This window comes from Oryzias latipes, chromosome 9 (genome assembly GCF_053564925.1).
Source record: "Oryzias latipes strain Hd-rR chromosome 9, Olatipes_Hd-rR_3.1".
In the NCBI taxonomy this organism is placed as follows: domain Eukaryota; kingdom Metazoa; phylum Chordata; class Actinopteri; order Beloniformes; family Adrianichthyidae; genus Oryzias; species Oryzias latipes.
In genome coordinates, this window is record NC_136245.1 from 13,458,448 (window position 1) to 13,484,659 (window position 26,212).

Consider the following 26,212-nt stretch of genomic DNA (forward strand, 5'->3'; position numbering starts at 1 on the left):
GTCCATTAGCTTTGTCATGGTGTTTTTGTCATCTTGTCTTCATGCCTTGTTCCATGTTTTTGCCACGCTCTTGTTCCATGTTTCAAGCCACGCCAAAGTAAGTTTTTTTTTCTTTGTAATTCTGCTCTGCAGCGCTTTTTGTTTGTATTAAACCCCTTGTCCTTGAACCGTGTGCCTCCGCCTCTGCGTCTGGGTCCTTCCGGCTCTCGAGCCTCCCCCGCCGTGAAAGTGGCAGGCAAAAACATCGACTGCAGATGTTCTGTCAAGAGCTCCTGTTGGAGGGAAACATATTGAATTACCAAAGGAAGACATAAACCTGTATGTGGACATGGTTATAAGCAGCCTACCAACTACTGAGAGCAGGCTTCAGCAAATCAAGACACATCAGGAGAATAACATTGTTATTCAGCAACTCAAAAAGTGTTGCATGGAAGGATGGCCTGATACATTCTCAGCTTAAAGGTCCCTGCAGTCTTACTTGCAGTTCTCTGGAGATCTCTCAGTTCACAGTGGTTTGCTACTTTACAATAGTAGAATAGTGATTCCAGAATCACTGAAGGACAGTCTTTCAAAGCTGCACAAAGAAAATCTGGGGATAACTAAGGCTGCATTTACACTGCAGGTCTTGATGCCCATATCCGATTTTCTGACTATATCCGATTTTTTTTGACGACCCGCTTACATCATCTTTTAAAAGTGACCTGTATCCGATATTTGCATTTAAACTATACAATGCTGAAACTATCAAACGTAGACGTTCTGAGGACTACGTAGCAGTATTTCCGCCTTCCGCGGACCTGAGCACTAACTGCACGGATTAAAAAAATTAATCCGCAAGCCCTTAATAAGCATTTCCGCATTCCGCAGACCTCGTTTGGACTATTGTGTGACTGCGGTTTTCATGGAGGCAACGCAGCGACGGAAGGAGGCGTTGCCTTGGGCACTCCTGAGGGGATGCACGGGGGAGTAAAAGGAGGGCTGCTCGGCCGTCTTATGTGCTCTCTCTAAGTTTTGAATGAGGAAGTGTTTGCAGATGTGTTGTACTTACAGTTTGATCCAAGTGTTGAACCTTTTCTGCGCAATGACTTCTTTTTCCGACCGTGGTCAGAAGCGCACGGGAGATTTTCTCAAGGGCCGAAGGCGGATTCTGCACAGAGTGGGTTAAGAAAGACTCCAAAAAATTCTTTTGGGGGAGACACCTTCTTTTTATTACGGTTTTCCGACACTCTGCCGCTAAGCGCTCACACCCCCTCTCCTCTCCTTACACACACACACAGCACGCGCGGTCGCCATCATACACGCCCACACTCCGCAATGCAAGCAAATAAATAAACAGCTTCTAGCCTGTTCCAGAGCAACGGTGTCCCGCTTGATTAGTTACCGTTTGCGTCCCGACCGGGACCGGACCGGAAATAACAGCGGTTTCCGCCTACGGTCTGAAGCCTGAGGCTGAAAGGTAACACGCTGACAGCAAAATCAGTGCACAAAAGCACCTTCATAAGTCATGTGATCTCAGTTGGTGGTGTCCTGAGTTGATGTCACTGACGTACGACTCGCATTTACTGGGGAATATCCGATTTGTCTGCTTACATGGCACACGCAAATGCACGTATCTGATCCGTATCCGATTTATTTCCACATATGAGTGAGGCCTGGATCCGATCTGAGAAAAACGGAATCCATGCGCTTTTGTCCTGCTTACACGTTCACCGGTCATATCCAATCTGTGGCGCATGAGAGGAAAAAATCGGAATTGGGTCACTTGAACCATGCAGTGTAAATGCGGCCTAAGTGCAGAGCAAGAGCCAAGTCTAACAGACAGGGCTGTGGGGGATAGTTTGTCCTCATGGTGCACCATAGGCTAACCTTCATGGCCACCACCTGTCTGTTAAGCTGTGATTGGCCCACTAGGCTGATAAATAGCAGCTGTGGAAGTCCCAACTAGACTCTGGTTTCCTGGCTTGACCAAGGTGAGTGATCTTTTGTGAACCTTTTACTAAAGTTTTTAAGAATTTGTGTTGGCAACATTTTAAACTATTTATATTAAGGATGGGAATTGAAGCCCCATGAAGCTTCCTTTGGGGTTCATGTAATTGTGCCGGAAAAATGAACCACCCTTCAGTGCTTTGAAACCACACAGAACAGCGGCATCTGGTGGTGGACTGGACGTATATCATATGCTTCAACTAAGCTCCTTGTAACACTTCAATGTGGAAATGATGATGAAAAAACGTAAAACAAAACAATGTTGTTAATGATTATTAAAAAGAACAATGTAAAACAACACAACATGTGACGTTTTCTGTGAGAAGTGTTTGACAGCAACACACACATCTCGTGAAGAAAAAAAACGCAAAGCAAAAAAAAACAACTGTAAATTGCTGGCCTTGAATCCAGAATCCCTGGATGTGACTCCCATCGACCGTTCCACTGAGCTATCGCTGCTGATGCTAACTTGTCTTCCCAGTGCATTGTTTTATTAGGAAAAATCGAGTACAAACGATCTTGAGCCACAGTATGTTTCTTACTAGGAGTCATGGTAAAGTGCCATGAACTGACGCTGATTCTGATACAGGGGAAACAATAGAACTGGTCGGGAAATGTTCGGGATTCATTTCGTGTTTCTAAAGAATAGCGCGCCCAACTGTTAGTAACAAAGTAAGATCTGAACCGTGGTTCGACAAAAACGAAGGATTTGGCGCGTCATGCGTCATCAATCACGTGATCTGCGCTAGTTGACACACGCCCCGAAACATTGTGCCGAAACACTCCGTTTCATGAAAGTGAAACGCGCGCCGAAGCGCCGTGTCAAACGGGCCATCCCTAATTTATATTAACAGGTGGCGATATGAGTTCTGACCATGGGTCATGAGAGGTAAAATAGGGTTCGTAAACATGTCCCAGGGAGAACTCATTTATTTTTATTTTTTTTCCAGCAGAGTTGCCACTGCTGTTTTGCTTGTAGTGTTTTTAGCCATTGTTTTTAATGTTTTAATCGAGCTTGACACCCTTGTTTTTATCCATTTTAAACTGTGTGCCCATCTTAGTTTTTTTGGTGGTTGGACCTGGTTGGAGGTGGCTGCCTTCTCCCTTCATCCTTGCTGTGGTTGCCATATGGTAGTGTGGTGTAAAGGGGGACCCCCCTGTTTCGGCCCACAAGTGGTGGTGTCCTGCTCAGGTGCACCTCCTCTATTTTGTGTTTTCTTTTAATCACTGTTGGGGTTATGGTGTGTTTGTATTGGGGCCCTGAGCAGGTACTCCTGGTGAAGAGGTTGATTGGAGATCTCCATTCGCGTTATGAGTTGGCTACCCACTTGTGCAGTGGGGCCGTAGAGTCCTTGGAGGCAGCTGCCCTCATTCAGTGTTATATTGTAACTTCTTTCTTTTCTGTTACTTCTGTCAGGTTTTTCATAAATTATATATTCTTGCTACTACCAAATCTAGTCTCCATTTGGGGTGTGAATGTGAGACGGCATTCGGTCACACAAGTAGTCAGTTTGGTGGCCAGGTCTCAGCAAAGAGTTGACAGAAATGACAGAACAATGTGATGTCTGTGCTCGACTAGTGATTACTTTGTAATATTTGATTGGCTGTACAGTCGTTGACACACTAATACATGAGAAACATGGGTTGTGTCTGAATTCCCACCCTAACTGTGAATTTTAAAAGCAATTCGGACACCATGCTCACTACTTTTTTTTTTTTTTTTTTTTTTTTAACGGCGGACATGACATCATTGATTTCACAAAGTTAAAATCTAATTAAAATGAGCGTTTTACCTATAATTCAGGGTAAACAATTAACCTATGATGTATGTTTTTGGACGGTTGGAGAAAGCCTGAGTCCCCGGAGAAAATCCACGTATGCACGGGGAGAACATGCAAACTCTACACAGAAAGGTTCCCCCCCTTTGATGTTCTGTTTCACTCAAACCGGGGGCCTTCTTGCTGTGAAGCAAGAGCGCTAACCACTGCACCACCATACAAAATACTGTAATAGAAAACAATATAATAAAGACCCATGGATGACAACTGAGAAATGCATGTGTAGCCCATGTAATATTTGTTGTTTCACCAAAATTGCCCCTTGTCTTTTTTTTTTGTTGTTTGTATGAAAATGTTCTAAGCTGATAGTTTTATTTTGATGGTTCACTGCTACTTCTTGTTCTTTCGCGGCATTCCACTCCGTCTCTGTGAGGACGGTAAGCGGCAGACTTTGCTCTCACTAGTTTAGATGAAGTTTAAAACTTAGAAATACGATGTTCATAAGTTAAAACTTTCCTCAAACCATTTTCATGTTTGCTACTTGTGTGAAATATTGTGACATCCCTGTGTTCTGTTCTCAGTGCTCTGTTGGTGGAGGACTGTGGGCGTGGCGAGAGAGAGTAAAGCCGCGAGACCAGAGGGAAGTTTGTTCTTTTTGTAGGTTCTCTTGGTTGTATGGCGTGGTTACGGCTGACAGTAATGAGAGCTGTTCGTGAATAAACCAGGAGTTTGTGGTAAAACCAGCATCTGCATTCTTTGGAACTCCACATTGGTGTCTGAGGGGAAAAAAAAATTCAAAAAAAAGGTAGAAACTGGAAGTTCTGACTCACCTCGCTGCTAGTCTGTTCGTCCTCACTGTGCATTGCAACTCGGAGAAGATGGCAACGCCACGAGGAAAACTCGACGCTCGTCACAAAATTTAGGAGGAGGCGGTACACGATCACGCTGGTCTTTCTGGCCATCTCGTGTGATTGAGCCACGCTGATTAACACGTAGCCCGTCAGCGAGGGAGCCAGCGCCGGCACAAAAAACGTGCGGATAGTGGTGTCAGGTCGAATGTAAACAAAGATAGCGGTGCCTTGTCCGGCCAGATCCAAATGAAAACTCCGAAATACTCCGGCAAAGCAGCTTGGGAGGCCTTCCATGCCCAGTTAGAACTTTTAGCGTGGGCTGCGGGCTGGTCAGAAGATGTTAAAGCTCTGCAGCTCGCCATGTGCCTCACAGACAAAGCATTAACATACCTGCTGCTGCTTAGCCCTGCAGAAAGTGGTGATCATATACCTTTTGTCAGTGCTCTACAGCGACGGTTTAGACGGTATTGCAGACCCAGTGTTCTTCGTTCGGAGTTGGCAAACAGACGGACACATGACGGTAAGCCGCTCCGTGTATTGGCCAATGACATTGAAACCTTAACACATGCCTGCTTATGTGCAGAGTGAACTGGCCAGAGATCAGGGGTGTATTCCAGAAAGCAGGTTATGCTAGCTCCCACGGTAAGTTTGAGGCTAAGGAAGTTGATAACCTCAGCTTTCGGTTCCAGAAATGGAGGTATGTTTCAGGGTATGTCAAGTTGCCATGGCAACTCATGCTCTGAACATAACCTGGTCTGGAGCAGGTTTAGTTGAAGGTTAGTTTGTTTTCAGTGAGGTGAAGCAGCATGGCGTGTTCATTTGAAGATGATTTAGTGGATGAAGAAGCTCAGATAATACTTTTTCCACCGTGAGAGGGTGATAAGACCACATATGGATGTTGGAAAAATAAACTTTTAACAAGCTTTGTTAACACATTAACAAGCATTATAAATTAATTTATAGGGTGTTAGTAAGACATATATTAGTACAAGAAGTCTAATAAGGTTTATTAAATTACTTAGTTAACACATTTACAAGCATTATTATTAGGATGTTTTCAAGATGCTAATGATGCATTTACTGATATAGGTGCCTAACAAATGTGTCAGTGTTAATAAGCTTAATAAGATTTATTAACAACCTTTGTTAACAAATTAAGAAGTATTATTATTGTTTGGGGTTCTAGTAAGATATTTATTAGCATTATAGATGCCTGACACAAGCCTAAGTGTTCATAAGCTTAATAAGTTTTATTAACTAACGTAACAAATTAATGGGCTTTATTAATATGTCAGATGCTAGGAAGATATTTATTAGCATTATAGATGTCTTGCAAATACCTGAAAGTGTTAATAAGATTTATTAATATCTAATGTCAGACCATTCATTCATTCATTTTCTTAACCGTTTTATCCCTTTCGGGGTCACGGGGCTGCCGGAGCCTATCCCGGCCACTTGTGGGCGAAGGCAGGGGGGACACCCTGAACAAGTCGCCAGTTTGTTGCAGGGTAGAATGTCCTCACTCACACATCCATTCACTCTCGCACTCACACCTATGGTCAATTTAGAGTTGCCAATTAACCTATGAAGCATGTTTTTAGATGGTGGGAGGAAGCCGGAGACCCCGGAGAGAACCCACGCATGCACGGGGAGAACATGCAAACTCCACACAGAAAGGTCCCCCATTGATGTCAGACCATATTCTTCTAAATCCATATTACTAAACTGCTTATTAGCTTTACAAATGTATTAATTATCTTTGTTAATAGTTTATTAATTGTTTTGCAGCACCCCATCTAAAGTGTGGACGTTTTTTACCACAAGCAACCACAAAGCATAAAGATTGTAAAAAGAACTTTATGACATTAAAACAGACTAAACATACACAAATCGTTCTGTAAAAGATATTTAATAATCTAATTCAGACAAATAAAAACATTTTTAAAACATATATACTGGTGTTGGATGACTAGCATCATATCTAATAAGGATAAGTATTAGCATCTATCCTGAGTGAAACATTCATTGCAAATCCCATCACCAGGAGACAATTTTCTGCATTCAATGCCAACAGCATTCAACCACTGTTGCCTTGCTTCAAAGTCCACAAGAAAGTAAGTTGCACAAGCCAATTTTTGAAGAACGAAGACAATAAACCTACAGGAGCCATGCTAAAGCTAACACGCTAACCTGCCCATCTTTGATTCATAATCAAAGATGGGCAGGTTAACTAATGTCACCATTGGCTAATGAATCTGTCAATCAAACTCATCAGCAAAACAAGCGTGCTCACTTTCAGCCAATTGAATGGCCTCTTAGACTTTGCTTTCACACAGGTGACGAAAAAAGCCCCGCCCATCTTTGATTCTGTACCGGTCGGTCGTTAGCGTGTTAGCTTTAGCATGGCTCCTGTAGGTTTATTGTCTTCGTTCTTCCAAAATTACTGGCTTGTTCAACTTTCTTGTCGACTTTGAAGCAAGGCAACAGTGGTTGAATGCTGTTGGCATTGAATGCAGAGAATTGTCTCCAGGTGATGGGATTTGCAATGAATGTTTCACTCAGGATAGATGCTAATACTTTATCCTTATTAGCTATGATGCTAGTCATCCAACACCAGTATATATGTTTTAACAAAACTTTTATTTGTCTGAATTAAATTTGTATATATCTTTTACAGAACGATTTGTGTATGTTTAGTCTGTTTTAATGTCATAAAGTTCTTTTTACAATCTTTATGCTTTGTGGTTGTTTGTGGTAAAAAACGTCCACACTTTAGATGGGGTGCTGCAAAACAATTAATAAACTATTAACAAAGTTAATTAATACATTTGTAAAGCTTATAAGCAGTTTAGTAATATGGATTTAGAAGACAATGGTCTGACTTTAGATGTTAATAAATCTTATTAACACTTTCAGGTATTTGCAAGACATCTATAATGCTAATAAATATCTTCCAAGCATCTGACACATTAATAAAGCCTATTAATTTGTTACGTTAGTTAATAAAACTTATTAAGCTTATGAACACTTAGGCTTGTGTCAGGCATCTATAATGCTAATAAATATCTTACTAGAACCCCAAACAATAATAATACTTCTTAATTTGTTAACAAAGGTTGTTAATAAATCTTATTAAGCTTATTAACACTGACATATTTGTTAAGCACCTATAATATCAGTAAATGCATCATTAGCATCTTGAAAACATCCTAATAATAATGCTTGTAAATGTGTTAACTAAGTAATTTAATAAACCTTATTAGACTTATTGTACTAATAAATGTTTTACTAACACCCTATGAATTAATTTATAATGCTTGTTAATGTGTTAACAAAGCTTGTTAAGGAATCTTAATATAAAGTGTTACCACTTTTTTACAGTGTTGATCTAACTTAATTATTTTCTTCAGTTAAGATAAATCATTTGTTGTTAAGTCAGTTTAAAAATAACACGTAGTTTTCAGACAGTTATTTTACTTTCTTTCAAATTAATTCAGTTAAGTAGATGTAACTTTGGTGCTGCTGTTAGAGCGGCATCGCAAGGGATTGTGGGACACCATTCCCTTTGCCTGTCTGGACAGATTTGGGTTTAAGTGTGGGTTTTTGACAAAATGTGTTTAGTTGTTTAGCTGTTTTACTGTGTTTTGCCGAGTTATTTTGTCCTACTTTGCTTAAGCCTTTGCACCATGAGAGAGAGGGAGAGGATGATTAGTTTATATAGCACCCCTACAGACAAGTGGTGTATTGACAAGGTTGGAAAAAAAGACCCCACTCCCACGAATATATGCACTTATCACATATTGATTAATTCTTTTTATCATTATAAAAATGATGCACATCTGCCGGCTCAAACTTAGACACATGAGAGTTCAAAAATTGTAATTCATTAAGATGGAAAAAAAAAATTAATTGAATTTGAAGTAATATGACATTTAGTTAAATAAATATGTAAATTTGAGTTGTATAAACACTTAATGAGTTTTATAGACGTAAGAAATTAGGTTGAATAAATTTAACTCAATTACTTGTTACCAATAGAAGTAATTCATTGAAGGTGGCAAAATTGGACAAAGGTTATATATATGCATCACAAGGAAAATGGAAATAAGATCAGAAACTCGTGCGTTTACTTTGTTCTTACAAGCAGAAACTCTTTCTTTTGCTGATGCAGCCGTATTACTTTTTTGATGGTCTTATAATCTTCATACACCCTCATTAATCTCAGACTCCGTCTCACTGTAGTGTAGCGCTCTTTTTTTCCACCACGCATTTCCATGGTGATTCCGGAAATCGGCAATCCATTGAGAATGTCTTTATGTACTTGACGAGCACGTGCATTAAGCCAGGGTTACCAAGTCGAGCGTAATTACGCTAACTCGTATCCGGTCTTTTGGAACCGACATATCCAGAGTAAGCAAGTTAAGGCTGATTTCAGCCAGAGTTCAGGCTTAAAGTCAGGGTAGTTTAAACATGCTTCCTGGAATACCCCCCAGTTCATCAGAGCCATAAACCCCAGAGAGCTGCGGATACAGACACAATTGGCACACCCCTCTAGCCTGCAAGAGGCTCTGGAGCAAGAGATCGTAAGAGCAGCAGCAACAGAGAACGACTATGTTGGCAGCGGTCCAGTTCTAAGGACAGGGGTGCACCCAGACTCAAGCCAAGAAAAGCAAGTATGGGCTGACGAATTGACTGAACTGATCCGAGCGGTGTCATTACAACCACCACGTAGTGGCACTTGCTCTCGCTGGGACCCTCCCGTTTGCTGGGTGTGCGGCCAACCTGGCCTAATTAGCGTGCAATGCCCAAAGCAGGCTGGTGTTTAGGGAAATGACTCCGGGCCTGTGTAGATGGGACAACACAGGCCCCCCTGCCTCGCTCCCCCTGGATGAAGCTCACTTTAGCAGTTTGAACAGAGCTTCACTGTAGCCAAAGACAGATGACGACAACACAGAGTCATTGAGGGTGGTGGGCCGGACTAATAAAAGGGATTTTTGTAACACGCCCGTTGCCCTGGCCGGGACCCCTTGCATAGCTCTGAGTGACAGCGGCTCCACAGCTACGCTTTTGAGACCTGACCTGGTTCCAGTGGGAACACAGCTGGAACCTCAGATTGTGAAACTGCGGACAGTGTCTGGTGAGCTCGACCCTATGCTGGAGAAAGGAACCAGCCATACGGATAGCCATACGGATTGAGGAACTGTCTGTAGACTTTAAGGTGTGGGTTGCAGCAATGCAGATCCCTGCATATTGGGACTGGACTTTCCACCTTTGAACATTTAATGGAGAAGGTGCTGGCCGACTCCCCACGACAGGAATGTCTGATCTATTTGGACGACATTCTTGTCCACGGGAGCTCCTTTGAGACAGCTTTGGGGTCTCTGTGGCAAATGGAGAATAGTTGCAGGAGGTCTGAAGCTCCACCCTCACAAATGTTGCTTTATGAAAAGAGAGCTTGAGTTTCTGGAGCACAGGATTGGTGGAGAGGGCACCAGCACACTGGAGGAGAAAGTGCAAGCAGTGAGAGACTGGCCAACCCCCATCTATCTGAGAGAGCTGAAGAGTTTCATTGCCCTGGCTTACTACTACAGATGATTTATGCGTGGCTTCTCTTGTATAGCTAATCTTCCGTTCATTTTAGACACAGATGCCAGTGAGGTAGGGATGGGGGCAGGACTGAGCCAAGTTGGACCAGTGGGAGAGAGAGTGGTGGCGTACTTCAGTCGTACTTTCAACAAAGCAGAGAGCCGCTGCTGCGTGATGTGCAGAGAACTCCTTGCCATTGTGAGAGCAGTTAGCCTCTTTAAATATTACCTGTGTGGACTGTCCGTACTGACCACTCAGCACTTCAATGGCTGATGTCCTTCAAGGAGCCAGAAGGGCAGATTGTGCGTTGGCTGGAGGCCAATATTGTTGAGAAACTTAAACTATTGTCGGACTGTCATGGTGCCTCTGTCAGCTACTCTCCCCCTCCCCCTCTCTGCTCTGCTCTGCGACCAGCTGGTTCCATTCACCTCATCAGCATGCAGCTTCATAATGAGATCCAAGACCAGTATTCAACGCCAGTTCGTTGTTCTTCTACGGTGCACAGTCTGGTCAACTCATGTTCTTGTTCTTGCCTAACTTTGCCACGTTAATATTCCTCTCTGCTACTTACCCCCAGGAATTATCACCACAGGTGCTCCTCTGGTCGCAGTCTTCAGTCCATGCTCCTCGTCCGGTCCTGACATCCTGCCAAGAACTCCTGTTTCTGCCGCCGAACCGTCCAGCCTGCCTCGCCTACGCATCAAGATTCATTCCACTCTCAAGTCCTAATTACGGATGACAAAATAAGATGGAAGCCACAAATAAAGCAAGTCAGAGCTAAACTTGCTAAAAGCATAGCAGTGTTGGGAAAAACGCATCATACATTCACTCACAAAGCATGTCTACTAATATATTCATCGATAATACTACCACATTTACAATACAGTGTTAAAGTCTTATAAAACAAATCTACAATGTTTGTACATACTGTAACGACCCAGCTGGTACGTCACTCGTAGCGAGGAAAATGAGAGCCAAGCTGTCAGTCAACTGAGCCGTGTCCCATACGCCGCACGACTCCGAACAGTCTCAAAGAGGAGAAGGCAGTAACAGAAGCTGAATGCGTAACCTCTTTTCCGGCATTAAGCCCATTTATTTTGAAAAAACACAACACTGAACATCACACATGGATTATCATCCTCTCCCCTTCCCATACTCATGGTGCAACAAAAAGAAACAAACATAACAGGAAGAACAAAACTGCCATATGAAAAAAAACGTGGGCAAAAAGAAACACTCGTGCTCAGCCCTATTTTTAGCAGGGGACCGCATCCCACAATCCCCTGCTGCCAGCAGACCCAACGTGCATGTGACCGCCACTACATTACAAAAAAAAACTATTCGAATAGTTCATGGTGTGGATTATGGGACACAAATGCACTATTTTTAAAGTCAGGTTTATTGAAATTATGGTAACTTGTAAAACTTAAAACAGCACTCATCCAATAAAGCCAGAAATAACTTGCTAACAATAAACTTACAAGAAATGTTCAAGGACACAGATGGGAACTCTGAATGGATGCTGAACTTCAAAAAGCCGTGCATTCGCACTACAAAAAGTAAAGGGGTTATCAATTTGTAGTGTGGATTTATGGAACGGATTGGACGAAAGTTAAAAACAAACCAAAAGTTTAAATGCATTCAAAAAAATCTAAAAGATGTCACTGATGGAACTGTACAAGGCAAGAAATTGTCACTAAAAACAAAAATGTCACTTCTGCATAGATGCAGAAGTGTCACAGAGACACGGAAGTTACAGCTGAAAGCGGCTTTTGCGGCCGGATGGAGAGCATATCCGTGTTTATGAATTACTTATGACGTGAACAGCTATTCCGTTCGCACAAATTAATTCTTTCGTTCGCACGAATTAATTATTTCGATGGAACAAAATGGTATTTCGTGGGAGCGGAATATTATATTGTGGGAACGGAATATTATTTCGTGCGAACAAGATATTAATTTGTGGGAACAAGAAAAATTTTATTTTTTTAATGTCAGGACACGAGCTCAGTACATTTGTGCTTGAAATAAAGAAAATTGCATTGAAATTGTTGTTCCATGTATGGTTAATAAAGTTTTTTTTTTAACTCCAACTTCCTGTTCTCGTGCAGTCTCGCTGCAGTTCCGCGTTCGCCTTTCCCCGCCTCCGCCTGCTGCAGCCACCTAGTCTCGCCAACGATCATCCAGGCGAGGCGCTGGTTCATCTCAAATCTCAAACACGCCTAATAAACGATGAGAAACGGGATGAAACGGCAAACAACCAGAGGGAAGGAGGAAAAACCCGCGCTCTAAACTAGGTTACGTTACTGCTGAGCCGTCGCGTGCGCACAGGAACAGTCTCGCGCTTAGGACTTAATTGTTGTTGTTTTCAACTATTCCAGACCAAACTCATGTAGTTCAGCCTGGAACAACAGGAAGGTCGTCGATCGGGACCTGCAGACCTTTGGACCTCAGGCTGATGTAGACAACCGAACATTAGCATACGACTTTTTATTTACTCGAGAAAAGTTCGTTTTTTTCATGAGCCATTTCCCTTTGCAGTCCAACGGTTACATTAGTCGTAAACAGGATTTCCGCGCGATTTTTGTTTAAACTCCTGGTTGGATTGACAGAGAACCACCCGGTAAAGGACGGAGGATGGGCAACAGCAGCAGCGACAGGTCCAGCGGGGAACGGTTATACCGAGATGGACAGCCCGGAGGGAAGGAGACGCGACCCAACATCATGATGGATAGCAGCGAGGATGCAGACCTCTTCCAGAGGGAAGATGCCAAGGTGTGGGAAGGAATTTAAGCCACTAATATCGTGCAATTATTAAACAAAACAAACATTTAATCAATCCATCTTCTTCCGGTTATCCGGACTGGCTGGGTCGCAGGGGCAGCAGTTTAAACCCCTCGTGCTATCTTGCATTGACGTGTTATCCCTCCCATGACGACAGGATTCCATGTCTGCCATTTACACCAGTAAAGATTTTAAAAATTAACTGAAGGAAAAGTTCAGGGACCTGGGTTCCAGATGACCCCACTCCCAACGTTAACGTGCCTTGGAGGATAGCACAGGGGCTAAGCAAAGATGCCCAAACTTCGTTCTCCTTGGCCACTTCCTCCCACTCCTGAGGGACCCTGAGACGATCCCAGACTATCTGAGATATGTAGCCTCTTCAGTGTGTCCTGGGTCTTCCCCGTGGCCTCCACCCAGTGAGACATGCCCAGAACACCTCCCATCCGGACCAGATCCCCAACTTAAGCCACCTCATCTGGATCCTCTCCATGTGGAGGGCAGCGGCTCACCTCCAACCGAGCTCTTCACCCTATCTCTAAGGAGGCCCAGCCACCCTACGAAAGGAGCTCATTTCAGCCACTCATGGATATAAATGCTTCTTTTACCTGCTTACTTTGAATTTGATGTGCAGTGAATCATCTCTTTTCACAAACATTACTTTCTTTTGACCCCTCACTCCAAACCTCTCTTTATCTTTTGTAAAAGTGTTCCTAGAGGTCTTTCAATTATGATTATGCTGTTTTAGAGAAAAAAACCCGGTGTCATTTAGAGCACTTGCATATCTAGTCGTCTGCTAGTGCTTGCATCAGAATGGATCAGAGCAGGTAGCTTGTGGCTTCCTGTAGTAGCTTCTATGTCACATCTTTGAGCTCTTTGAGATGGCATTTTTACATCTGCTCCTGATTCACAACAATTTGAATAAAATATACAGAATACAGTTTTATTCTTAATTGTCTTTATATATGTCCCCAATCACCAGAAAAATGCCACAAGAACATGTTAAAAAACACCAAAAACAGGATTTACATTAATGATAGGTTCTGCAAATTTAAACAGAGTAAAACAAACATTTATTATTCCAGGTCCAGCATCACTGACTTTCAGGACCAAGCAGTTTCATTTGATTTTGTGTAGGGTCTCATTGGCTTAATAAATGCATTATCTTCCCCTTAGTCTCACATCTGTTTCGTCAGCTGGTAAAGAAAGTTTGTGTTTCAAATCCGGTTCTTCTCAGGCCCCACAGGAGATGCAGGAGTTCCTGGCGTGGCAGGAGGACTTGGACTGTGACAGCAAAAGTCCAACGCATGCCAGACCGACTGTGTTCAGATGGGCCGGGGCAGCCAAGGAAGTCTTTGTTTCTGGATCTTTCAACAATTGGGCCACCAAGATCCCCCTGAATAGAAGGTCTGACTCCCCAAAAAGCAAAATTAGAGGAAGCCTTATGAATGAACCTTGGAGTTAAACGTAATTGTTTTTCAAATGCAGCCAGAAAAACTTTGTGGCGATCGTTGACCTGCCGGAGGGAGATCACCAGTACAAGTTCTGCGTGGATGGTCAGTGGACTTTGGATCCGGCTGGGGTGAGTGGAGGAGTTAAGAAGTGCCCTTTTTTTTCTTGGTGTGAAAACATGTACTGTATGTTGAGAATTGTTTCTGTTTTTGCTGACCTGTAGGCTGTGGCTACATCTAAAACTGGATCAGTGAACAATGTCATACAGGTGAAGAGAACTGACTTTGAGGTCTTCGATGCCCTCAGGATAGACTCTGAGGATTCAGCCGACATGTCTGGTGAGGGCACCCACATTAATCAACATGTTCGCAAACTTTTTTTTAATAATGATTGTAAGCAGTTTTTTTAAGGCAGAAAATGTTTACTATTTTTACAAATGGTCTTGTTTTTGAAGTATGTTAACTTTTAGGACTCCAGGATATAATTGGCTGATTTTGATTATTTTCTTTTACCTTTATACATTAACCTTAAAAAGAGCTTCTTTTTTGGTATCATTTTCTGGCATAACCACGGCTGTGTGACCTTACAGTTTGTTTGTTTTCTCAGTTTGCCAAACTGTTTTAACACACTGAACATAACTCAAAAAGCCAAATTAAAGTATAAAATTTAATTTTTTTATTGTGAAAATCACAAAAAGGACCTTTTTTTCTTGTTTGCTTAAAATGAAAATATATGAGAATGAGTATATATGAGAAAACTATAGGAAACTGTAACTATTGCAAACTACAATGTTAAAAGCAGCTTTTCACATTAAAATGCAGCCAATGTCTCAAGCGCTTTTGTACTGCTATTCCTAAAAGAGGTTTCAAAATTAAATTGATTAAAATAAATAATAAAATAAATAATTGTGGACCCTCCCAAAAAATCTTTTCTTCATTTGAACACACATGAGCACATCACAAGCGTGTTCAAAGTTTGACCAACGACAAAGCAATACACAACTTTTAAAAAAACAAATACTGGCAACATTTTAGCAGTTTTCTGCATTTCCATTACGAAAAACTGAATAGAAACCTTTCAGAAAAACTCATTTCATTTAGAAATGCTGTAGTTCTCATAGAAATGCTTAGTATCATTCCAAAGACTAGTTTCTGTCCAGTTGCATAAACAGGGCCACATCACTAATCTGACATTTCCAAGCTGACTCCCTCCTGATTTAGTCTACCTGGAGGCGGCGTTTGCATTTCAGTCTACCCTTTGTTCAAATTTTTGTCATCATCTGTGACGATGGGCACTCGAGAACACTTGTCTCGTTCTGCTTGGCTCTTCTCCTTTCATTGTTTGTTTCTAACCCGCAAAATGTCTCAAACCTCTGAAATATTTCCACCTGCAAAACTTCACAGCCACTATTCCCACCTTGTTCTCCCTTAAATTCGTGCCAGCAACCAGGGACATGAAATGTATTGGCTGGTTGATGTCATGACTATTTTGGTCTTTGGGACAAAGACTGATACCACATTTTTTGCTTGAAAGCGTTGTCAGCATGCAGCTTCCTCCTGAAACAAATGTGCATTGGGACTGCGACATGCAGGTAAACGCACTGAAAAAAACTACAGCATACCTTTGATGATTTGATTGATGATTTGAGAAATCTTTAAGGTAGAACAAAAACGTAATTAAAACCCCATTTGGTTTAACATTTTTTTTTTTAAGTCCGCCCCCGATTTAAAAATCCAGTAATGTGAATGGGACACTCTGGAGCATTTGTTGACTTTTCTGCTCTTCTACCAACAATTCTCACTTAGAATTACAAGTGGAACCATGAAGTTAATTTCTGAGCAAATTCTGTCCAGATTTACGGAATATATGCTTCATCAAATCATCATGTGGGGTGGCCGTGGTGCATCATGGGCGGTCGACCCATGATCGTAATATTACAGGTTCGATTCCCGCCTTGCATGCCCATGAGTCGAAGTGTCCTTGGGCAAGACACTGAACCCCACCTTGCCTCTGGTGGTAGGCGGGCGCCTGTGTTTGGCAGCGGAGCCGCCACCAGTGTGTGAATGTGTGTGTGACTGGGTGAATGGGTCTGTGACTGTAAAGCACTTTGTCCTTGTAGGAAGAAAGGCGCTATATAAGTATACGCCATTTACCATCTAATACAGTTTTAAAATGAACGTGCTTATAAGTGTTTCCACTGACTCAAACATCCTGTCTTTCTTGCCTGTTTAACCCTGTGCGTATTCCAGCAGCTGCGGATTTAACTGCAATAGTTTTCCCTAAGACTTTTCATTCCAATTGGGTCTTTATTGAAAAACTGTTTTCTCATGTCGACGTAAATGCATGATAGTATCTGGTATTAATTTTTAGAATTTGATTTTCTTAGAGTTAAGCACGAAGTTATAACACCAAAGTTAATGGCCTACTCCCATGAAAATCCTGTTTTTGGTGAACATGTTTTTGTGACATTTTTCTGATGATTGAGGACATATATAAAGAAAATTAAGCATAAAATTGTATTTCTTTATTTTAATTATTGTGAATCAGGAGCAGAAGAAAAAAATGCATTTTGAAAAAGACTGTGTTTGTGATGTAGAAAATACACTGGGCGTGCCGGAAACTCCCTGATCCGCTCCATACTGATGTATCCACTTGTAGACGACGAAATCTGTCTATGTCTCTGTTTTCCTTATCTGTAATGGCATCTGGCTCAAAACTGTATGGCTTGATAGCTTCAACATTTGTTCGCTATTTTTGTTGCTCCGGTAATGTTAGTTTAGGGATGTGAGGGGCTGCAAACTAATATTAAGATTAAGATAAACTTTGTTAATCCCCATAGGGAAATTCAATAGCAGCAGGCAGGAGAGCGTGTAAACAGAGAGTTCTCAGCTATGGGGAGGTGAAGGGGGCGGGGTTACTTAGTGCCAACAGTCCCTCCCACAACCACCCACCGCTCTGCAGAACCTATGTCCCAGTAAACAACACAAGTTTTTTTTTATTTTGGCTAAAAACAGCATAATCATAATTAAAAGACCACTGGGAACGCTTTTACAATAGATCAGGTGATGATTGGAGTTTTGGTCATTGATCCTTTGTGTTGAACTATGTGGAACTATGGATATATACATTGATACAACTTAAATATATGTATTGCACGTAACTTTTATTGTACTTCCGGACTATTAGATATTGCACATGATTGGTATACAGATGTCACAGTGTTTTTATTTTGAGGTTCACATTTTGTTCAGGACGTTGACAGCTCTGGGAAAAAAACTTTTTTTTAGTCTATTGGTGCGAGCTTTGTGTGTTCTGTACCGCCGTTCTGACGGTAGCAGTAGGAACAGGTGATGGTTGGGATGGTGTCGGTGTCATTGTCAGTGTTCAGATTTTCTAAAATAATTATATTGTTGTTTTTGTTGTTTCAGACCTATCAAGCTCCCCACCAGGCCCCTACCAACAAAACGCATATGTGATGAAGCCAGAGGACAAACTCAAACAGCCCCCCATCCTGCCCCCTCACCTGCTCCAGGTGCTGCTCAACAAGGACACGGGGATCTCTGTAGGTTAAGCTTGCATGCTTGTTCATCTTTCCATGAAGCAAATCCTGTAAGAACTTTCTTAATCTCTCATCAGTGTGATCCAACGCTGCTTCCAGAACCCAACCACGTCATGCTCAACCACCTGTACGCCCTTTCTATCAAGGTTAGAGAGAAAATACTTTCCTTTTTTTACTCTGAGCTATAAAGTGTGTGCACTTATGTAACTTTGTTTACCTCACCCTATTAGTGGGGTAGCTGTAGTGTAGTTGAAGTGCCCCAGCATTAAACTTATCAAGATATCTCAAAATTACTCTGATCTCACTCTATCTGGAGAAGTAGACCACTTAAAAGACAAAGCCAGGACCGTTTACTTCAAAAATGTTCATTTAACTCGACAGATTGACCTATATTTTCTGCCAAAATCAATGTTGACAGAGCTGTGGAAATCGGTAATCCTACCTGCTGATATTTACACAGTCACACCACACAGTACAGAATTTGAAGGCTTTCAGGAGCCATGGCTTTGATTAGTGTTTATGCTTCTTTATGCTCTAAATTTTCCAAAGTAATTCAATGTTGTTCTCATTCTAACCTCTTTGTCTGAGGAAAGGTCAGGTAGGAGAAGAATTATTGACGCCAAGTTTGCGATAGACGAGCATCACTTGTGATGCCAGTGATAAACAGTGAACAAGGAACTTGCATTGAGAGGGGTGAAGCGTATCATCCAATAACACTCAATTGCACACAAACACACAGCACCTTAACCCTACTCTCACCTGTCAGATTTTTAATGTTGCTGGCTTTAGATTAAATTATTTAACAGGTGAAAAATAACTAGATGTGTGGTCAGCTAACTTTCATGCTGCAAAAAAAAAAAAAATCCAGCAATCAGAAATGTAAACAAAAAAAACTAGAAAAGATGCATTACCTGCGATAGTGCTAGCATGAATGCTTTTTATTTTTATCCTTATAGCTAATTCTTTCCAAGTTTTTATGCAGTGGATAGGATCTGGGCTATTGTCATGTGAGGTGATCAAAGAACTGGCATGCTTCCAGTCATTGAATCCAGGGTTTGTTAAACTAATTTTCTTTTTGGAAAAGAGTTTGCAGCACCGAATACACCAACCATGTTCTTTTCACCTCTTCTCCATTAACTTAATGTTTTTTAAGTACTGGTGATGACAGCTTCTTCCATCGTTATCATTCTTGGGGGAAAAAAATGTGCAAACCAGATCTGTTCGATTCCTGTCAATCATAGATGAGGGCCAGTTAGCTTGGTCAGTGGGCAGTTTTTCATCAACTGAACCCCCATAATGGATGGAGATTTTTTGTGTGTTTGTAATCCTAAAAAAGGCACATACATTGTGAATAAATTAGTGTTTGCGGAATTTGTTGAGGCAGTATGGATTGTCATACATTTTATGAAATTATGTTCACACTGTGACTGACAATGTAAATATATACTATATCTACTTTCAATTTTATTTATTTTATTTATACTGCACTAGTAACTTACATGATGTGCAAAGCTGATGTTTCTTGCTGTTGTGGATCAGATGCAAATGGGCCTTCAGTGTCTTTGGAAATGTTTGGCTCTGCATCCTGATCTTCCAAAACGGGTTCTGAAGTGGTTTCAGTCTCTTTGAGTGACAGACTGAGGTAGATGGCTGTGGGACATCATTTTCGTCTTGGACGGTAGCAGGTGCTTCAAAATATTTTAGAAGTGCATCTAATATGAAAGGAAAAACAGAACATTCTTACAAAATATTTAGACACATATAACAAAGTAGAGGGGATTAAAACTGTTTAAAAAAATGCAATTTCTGGCAACAAGCTGAGGAACCACCACAAAATAATTCTAATAATACTGAGAATAAGAGACATAGTACTGAATATATGTAATTACAAATATCTAAATAATTTGAAAGCAAATCATCATGTCGTATTAAGCTATTTTAATAAAAGCACGAGTTTAGTGATTGGTTAGATATGAGTGAATATAAAATTGTATTTAATTAGCTGAATTTATTGCACAAATTCAGTTTGGATTAACTAAAAGTTTTGGCTAACAAAAGCCTTAGCCTAACTACTCTTCAAATATTATTGTGCATGTTTAATAAAGTTGTCTTAGGTTTAAGTAATGCCAGTAAAAAGTTTCTCTTGGTCTTCTTTCTTATTTTTTCTAAATTGAGCACCGGATGGTTTTGTCCTTTTCATTTTATTGTGCTCACGAAAACAAACAAGTTAGCATATTCTGACACCAACTACCGCTTAGCACATCAGCTTGGCTAATAGCCAATACTTCTTAGTATGATTGATAGATTGGAATTGGGTTTTACAAATACATTCATGGTGAATGCTGTCCGTAATTTGATATGAAGGTAGTTTGAGCTAGAGATGATAGCCTGAAAAAGACTTCCAATTACCTGTGTTTGTGTGTGATTTACTCAGCCACCGGGAATTGCGACCCCTCTCGAATTTTTGGACTTGTGTTCCAAAGAGTGACGCAAAGAGGTGTGGGCTAGAGCCCTGCGCGGGACTATTTTCTTCATCCCGCTCCCGCCCGCGCCCGCTGAATTTTTGACCAATCCCGCCCGCTCCCGCAACGTATGCGTTACACTCCCGCCCGCTCCCGCAATATGTATGTCCACTCCCGCCCGCACCCGCAAAACTCAGAGAATTCAGTCCCGCACAGTAATAGAGATGCATTGATTTTGTATCGTCCCCCGTCCCGCAGGAAAAAAACACGTATTTTTATTGATATTACTAAAGAGATTCATGTCCCTCCTCCAGCCTCATCTTTTGATGCATTCCTCTTGTGTAATGTGCAACTTAAATATTAAATATATTTTCACAAATCCTGTTCGGTTAAAAGTGTCCGTGTGTGCGCGCGCAGACAGACGGCCTGAAGCGCACTCTTAGTAAGAGGCGGGGCGGGGCGCACCCCCAACATCAGGTTACATGACAGAGCCCATTGGGCGTCTCTACCTGGTGCCTTCACGGAGCTTCAGTACATAAGAATCCAACAGCCACACAGCCTAACGTAATCCGCTAATATATATTCATGAGATATTCATGCCAGCACTGATCCCGCGGGGTTTATTTTTTGCCGCCCGCTCCCGCCCGCAGCACAATCCAAACCGCCCAATCCCGCGAGATTTGGGTTGGGTCCCGCGGGACCCGATCCCAATGCAGCCCTCTAGTGTGGGCGCATGTTTCAGTGTCGTGCAGCAGAGGGCTCAGTGTAACATTTAAAATGAAACCTTCAGATGACAATGATGGACGTGCTTAGCTATTCATATGGTAGGGGCGGTCACGTGCACGCTGGGTCTGCTGTCGGAGCTGGTAAAGCAGGGAATTGTGGGATACAATCCCTTTGCCTGCTCTGGTCGAAAGGGGGTTGAGCACAGGTTTTTCTTTTGCCCATGTGCCCTTTTATGTGGCTGTTTTATGTTGTTTCACCCTTAGTTATTTCATCCTGTTGTTCTTACTTCTTCTTTTTTTGCACCATGAGTGTGGGGAGGGGAGAGGATGATCACCCTGGTGCGATGTAAAACGTTATGCATTTCAAAATAAAAACTCAAAGTATTTCTTATTCCGTCACCCTGCCTCCTTCATTGTAGCATTTCTAAAATATAGAAATGAAAAACTGAATGATTATTTTCCCTCGTCGGCCCCTTGGAAAATTCCACCCTGAGCAACGGCCCATATCGCCCATATCATAAACCGCCACAGAGTCCACAGCTGCATTAGATTAGTTCAGGGATGCCCACACTTTTTTGGCATGCCAGCTACTTTTGAGATGACAAGCATCAAAAGATCAAATCAAATCAAAGTTTATTTGTATAGCACCTTTAAAACACAAGGCATACAACGTGTTTTACAAGATGAAATTTAAAAACAAAGGACAAGACAAACAAATATGTAATTAAAAACCGGCACAATGCCAAACCCCCCACCCCACACACACACACACATATACTCACTCGCTGTGATAAAAGACAAAAAGATGCAATGTAAAAAAACCTGGCTTTGTACTGAGGTTGAGGAAACTAAGTTTTGAGGACATGTCCACCTCGGTGACACCCAACCCAGGTTCACAGAGTCCACTACCACAGACAGGATCCCCCAGATCTAGACAAAGAGCCAGACCTGAGAGATCCCGTTGCAGCGATGTGGAGGAAAACTGGAATTACAGCTAAAATGTCAAAGGAGTAAAATAAAAGATAAAATAAATTAAAAGGAAAATAAGTACAGAAATAAACCTTAGTAGACATATAAAATGGTAAAAGTGAGTAAATACATTAAAATGAATAAATAGATTGATTTAAAAAATAGCTATATACACATATACATATCAAATTGAAAAAAAGGGAAAATAAAAATATCCAATAAATTCCTAAATTTCAATTAAAAGCAAGATTTAAAAGGTAGGTTTTGAGCCTTCCTTTAAAAACATGAACAAAAGATCAACCTACCTGTCTGTAGCAGCTACTGCACCTAGCACTTCTGCTACTTCCAGTCACAGCGGCCGCTTGATCATGCGCTTTTTGGAATAAAACTTTATTCCACATTGTAAGCTTAATCTATCCTATCTATCTGTCTCTCCGTCCATCTGTCTGTTGGCGTAAGGCCTTCTTAGGTTCAGATGGTTAAGGACACTAAAAACCTAATGAGCTGTGGGAAAAGAAAAAAATCACACACTGCATAAAGTTTCAAACCTTTGCAATGGGAGAGCCAGGTTGATCTGCAAAAAAGTGCTCTGCTTCTGATCTGAGCTCAAAACCCCACGGCAGGCAGTTTTACTATCCAACGGAATAACATGTGTGAATCAAGTCCTACAATAGCTCTGTGTCTATCCGTACAAGCACAAGATTAAGAGACCAACAGTTCCAGGTGTGAAGGACAGATGTTTCTTTTCTGTTCGATAAGCAATTCAGCACAGACAAAAAGCATAAACAGCCTTCAGCACTTCCATGTCCTTATATGGTGGTGCGTGCCGGTTCCGCTTGCAGTCGTAATTACAACACACAATATTCGTGTATATAAAGAAGCAAGTAAAATGGAAGCAAATTTGTCTCATTTCGAAATAAAAGTATATACTCCCATGCTTTTTTCATTTTTGCAATAAAGCTGCGTTCATTGACTCAAAAATAAAATGAAACATCAAATAGATTATTTTCTTCTTCTTCAACACCGCTTATTCTGTCACTTAATAAAAATGCTAAAGAAAATGGTATTTGACATTTCATTTTCAAAAAGTTCTCTAGTAAATGTATAGTAAAATTCAATTAGAAATATCTAATCTGACAATTAAAATGGATTAACAGAAAGGCTCTTTCATTTCCACAATGTAACTGCATCAATTGACTCAAAAAAAAAAATCAATCCTCCAAAATGCTTTTTCATTTTTTTACCTTAAGACCGCTAATTTTGTGACATAATTAAAGCGATTATGCAAAAAGGGGATTGCATTTTTGATTTCACATCCGCTGCATGAAAAGTGTTGCATAATTCAATTCCGGTCAGCAGTTCCAGGAGGTAGGTGGGGCGAAGAAATCCGTGCTCACTCTTCTTCTGCATTGTTGGCCCTACCAGCAAACGACCTGGCGTTCTCACATATGTGCACAATTCTTGTTGGGATTACCTTCCCAGTTGGAGTTACGAAAAGTTTCACAGTATGTTGCCTGTGACAGCAAGACTCCCGTAACCCCTGCAGGGATTAAGCGGGTTAGAAGATGGATGGAGGAAATAATTTGACAGCAATGAATATAGACATCAAAATAAATCATGTGTTTATATTATCCGACCTTTTGTCTGTTTTTTTCTTTAAGTTAAAGCCCAGTTAAAACGTCCATTCTCCTTCAGGGGCAGGCGCGTGAACAGTCGCCATGAAGCCGTCACATGACTCGCTTTCGAATGGGGCGGCAGAGGGATTTGGGGAGCAGCTACTGGACCTAGCACTTCCGCTACTTCCAGTCACAGCGGCTGCTTGCTCATGTGCTTTTTTTGAATAAAACTTTATTCCACATTGTAAGCTTAAGCAATCTATAGCTTCTGACAAAATTTCCCAACCTCTTGGTCCCCACTCTTATATTATTGCGTCGTCCCTCTTTTTTCCAGTGCCAAAATGAAAAAGCATTTCTGTTAATCCATTTTAATTGTCATATTAGATATTTCTTATTCAATTTTGCTACACATTTACAAGAGAACTTTTTGAAAATGAAATGTTAAATACCATTTTCTTTATCATTTTAATTAAATGAAGAATAAAAAGTAAAGGCCATTTGGCGAACTGATTTTTAATTTTATTTTTGAGTCAATGAATGCAGCTTTATTGTAAAAATTAAAAAGCATTTCCGGTAAATGGTGTTTACTTGTATAGCGCTTTCTACCTTCCTCAAAGGCCCAAAGCGCTTTACAGTCACAAACCAATCCACACGCTGGTGGCGGCTCCCCTGCCAACACTGGCGCCACATTCCATCAGAGGTAAGGTGGGGTTCAGTGTCTTGCCCAGGGACACTTCGACGGGAAATGAATCTGCATTCTTCCGATCAGAGGTCGACCGCTTTACCGCTGCACCACAAATATGAGACACATACAGTATGCTTCCATACCTGCCTGCCTGACCCTGATTTAGCTTTGTGGATTTTTAGCTGAGGTAACAAACTTCAATCGGAACCAGCCATCTGCCTGTTTTGTGACACTCTGGATGAGTTGTGACTTTCACAACCTCCAAACAAATGTTCATATCTTCAAAACTGTTTCACTTATCCTAACCATTGTGAAAATCACAATGCTTTGGTCTACAACGTGTGAAAGTTTCATGTCTATAGGTTTAAGTATGTTCTCACAATCCCAAGTGAAAAACATGATTTGGTGTGAGAAGCAGCAGGCAGATTTTGAACAGTCGGGTATTTGAAATGACCTAAAATTTGCACAAACTGTAAACTATATTTGCATAAAAAACACAAGTTATTTTGAAAAGCTGAATACATGTAAATTGATCAATCTTCCCTCAAGATTTTAAAGTTTGAATGGTGTCGATAGCTAAAAGTAAGCAGAAGTTTATACGTTTCAAGTGCACATTTTTGAAGGATTTGAAGAATTTTTCTTTCATTTCCTATGGGGCAAATTTTTCCAAATATTTTAAATACTGTATAGTTTATGACTACCAAGATTACAAGCACTAATGCCCTGAACGAGCTGAAGGTTTTGAGACCAAGATTGCTGAAATAGCTGAAAAACGTACAAAAAGCAGCAGGAGAATCTCAATGATTGTGTGAATGCTTTGAAGATTCACACAATCAGCTGATAACCTGACCCACTTTCTGCTGATGAGCATTTACTGCAGATCCACAGATTTCAGTATGCCGGCTTTTGCATTTAATAGTTTGAATTCACTGTTTTTTGCCTCTTAGGACCCACAGTTTTGGCTGACTCCATTTTATCATCACAAGTACCACGACATCCAGCAGCTTTAGAGGAATTAACCATATTTTTTAGAGTTCCCTTCAACTCTTCATAAGACATCCAGCCAAAATGGCACCAATCAACCTGTGGCATCATGTGCATGCCCTTTGCTGCGATGAATGTGGGAATATTTTTAAACTACTAATGTCAAGTAGTTAAATGTGTGTTTTTTTTTATATATATATAAGTGAAGTAGGAACTCAAAGGTGCTTATCTTGATACAATCAACAGACTATCAATTCATGCTTTTGTTGTTTTTTCAGACCAGGCTTAAATGCAGCTCTCATGTTGCTATGTTTGTTTCAGGATGGCGTGATGGTTCTCAGCGCAACTCACCGATACAAGAAGAAGTATGTGACCACTCTCCTTTACAAGCCAATATAGACTTCAGTGGCACCACTCAGCCTTTTATTTTGAAAAGGGTTGAAATGAACAGCTGTTGATTTTCTTTTATTGAAACTGGACTAACTTGTATGCCTGATTTTAGACACTTGCAAGACTGTTTTTCATACAAACTATTTTAAGTCATACTTGTCAATAAATAATTCTTAATCACAAAAACGTTTTTCCCTTTTTCTTCCCAGTCTTATTTGTCCAAATTTGTGAAAAGAAGTCAAGCTGGTTGGAAATCGGAACAATTCAAATGTGATTTTAAAAGAACAGTCAATTTTACCATTGGGGATATACTTTTTTAAGTCCACTGCATCTTCAATAAAATGTTAAAATTGTTAAATCTTTTAAATTTGATAGAAATGAATGTCTT

General features: G+C 41.0%; 1 protein-coding gene across 1 annotated transcript; it reads left to right on the plus strand.

Moving 5' to 3' along the window:
- Nucleotides 1–12,308: 12,308 nt before the first annotated feature.
- On the plus strand, nt 12,309–26,010 carry prkab1b (protein kinase, AMP-activated, beta 1 non-catalytic subunit, b). Its single transcript, XM_004072551.5, has 7 exons — nt 12,309–12,976; nt 14,220–14,389; nt 14,471–14,564; nt 14,658–14,772; nt 17,863–17,996; nt 18,071–18,139; nt 25,756–26,010. The coding sequence occupies exons 1-7, from the start codon at nt 12,839–12,841 to the stop codon at nt 25,831–25,833; spliced, it is 798 nt and encodes a 265-aa protein (XP_004072599.1). The 5' UTR covers nt 12,309–12,838; the 3' UTR covers nt 25,834–26,010.
- The last annotated feature ends 202 nt before the right edge of the window (nt 26,011–26,212 follow it).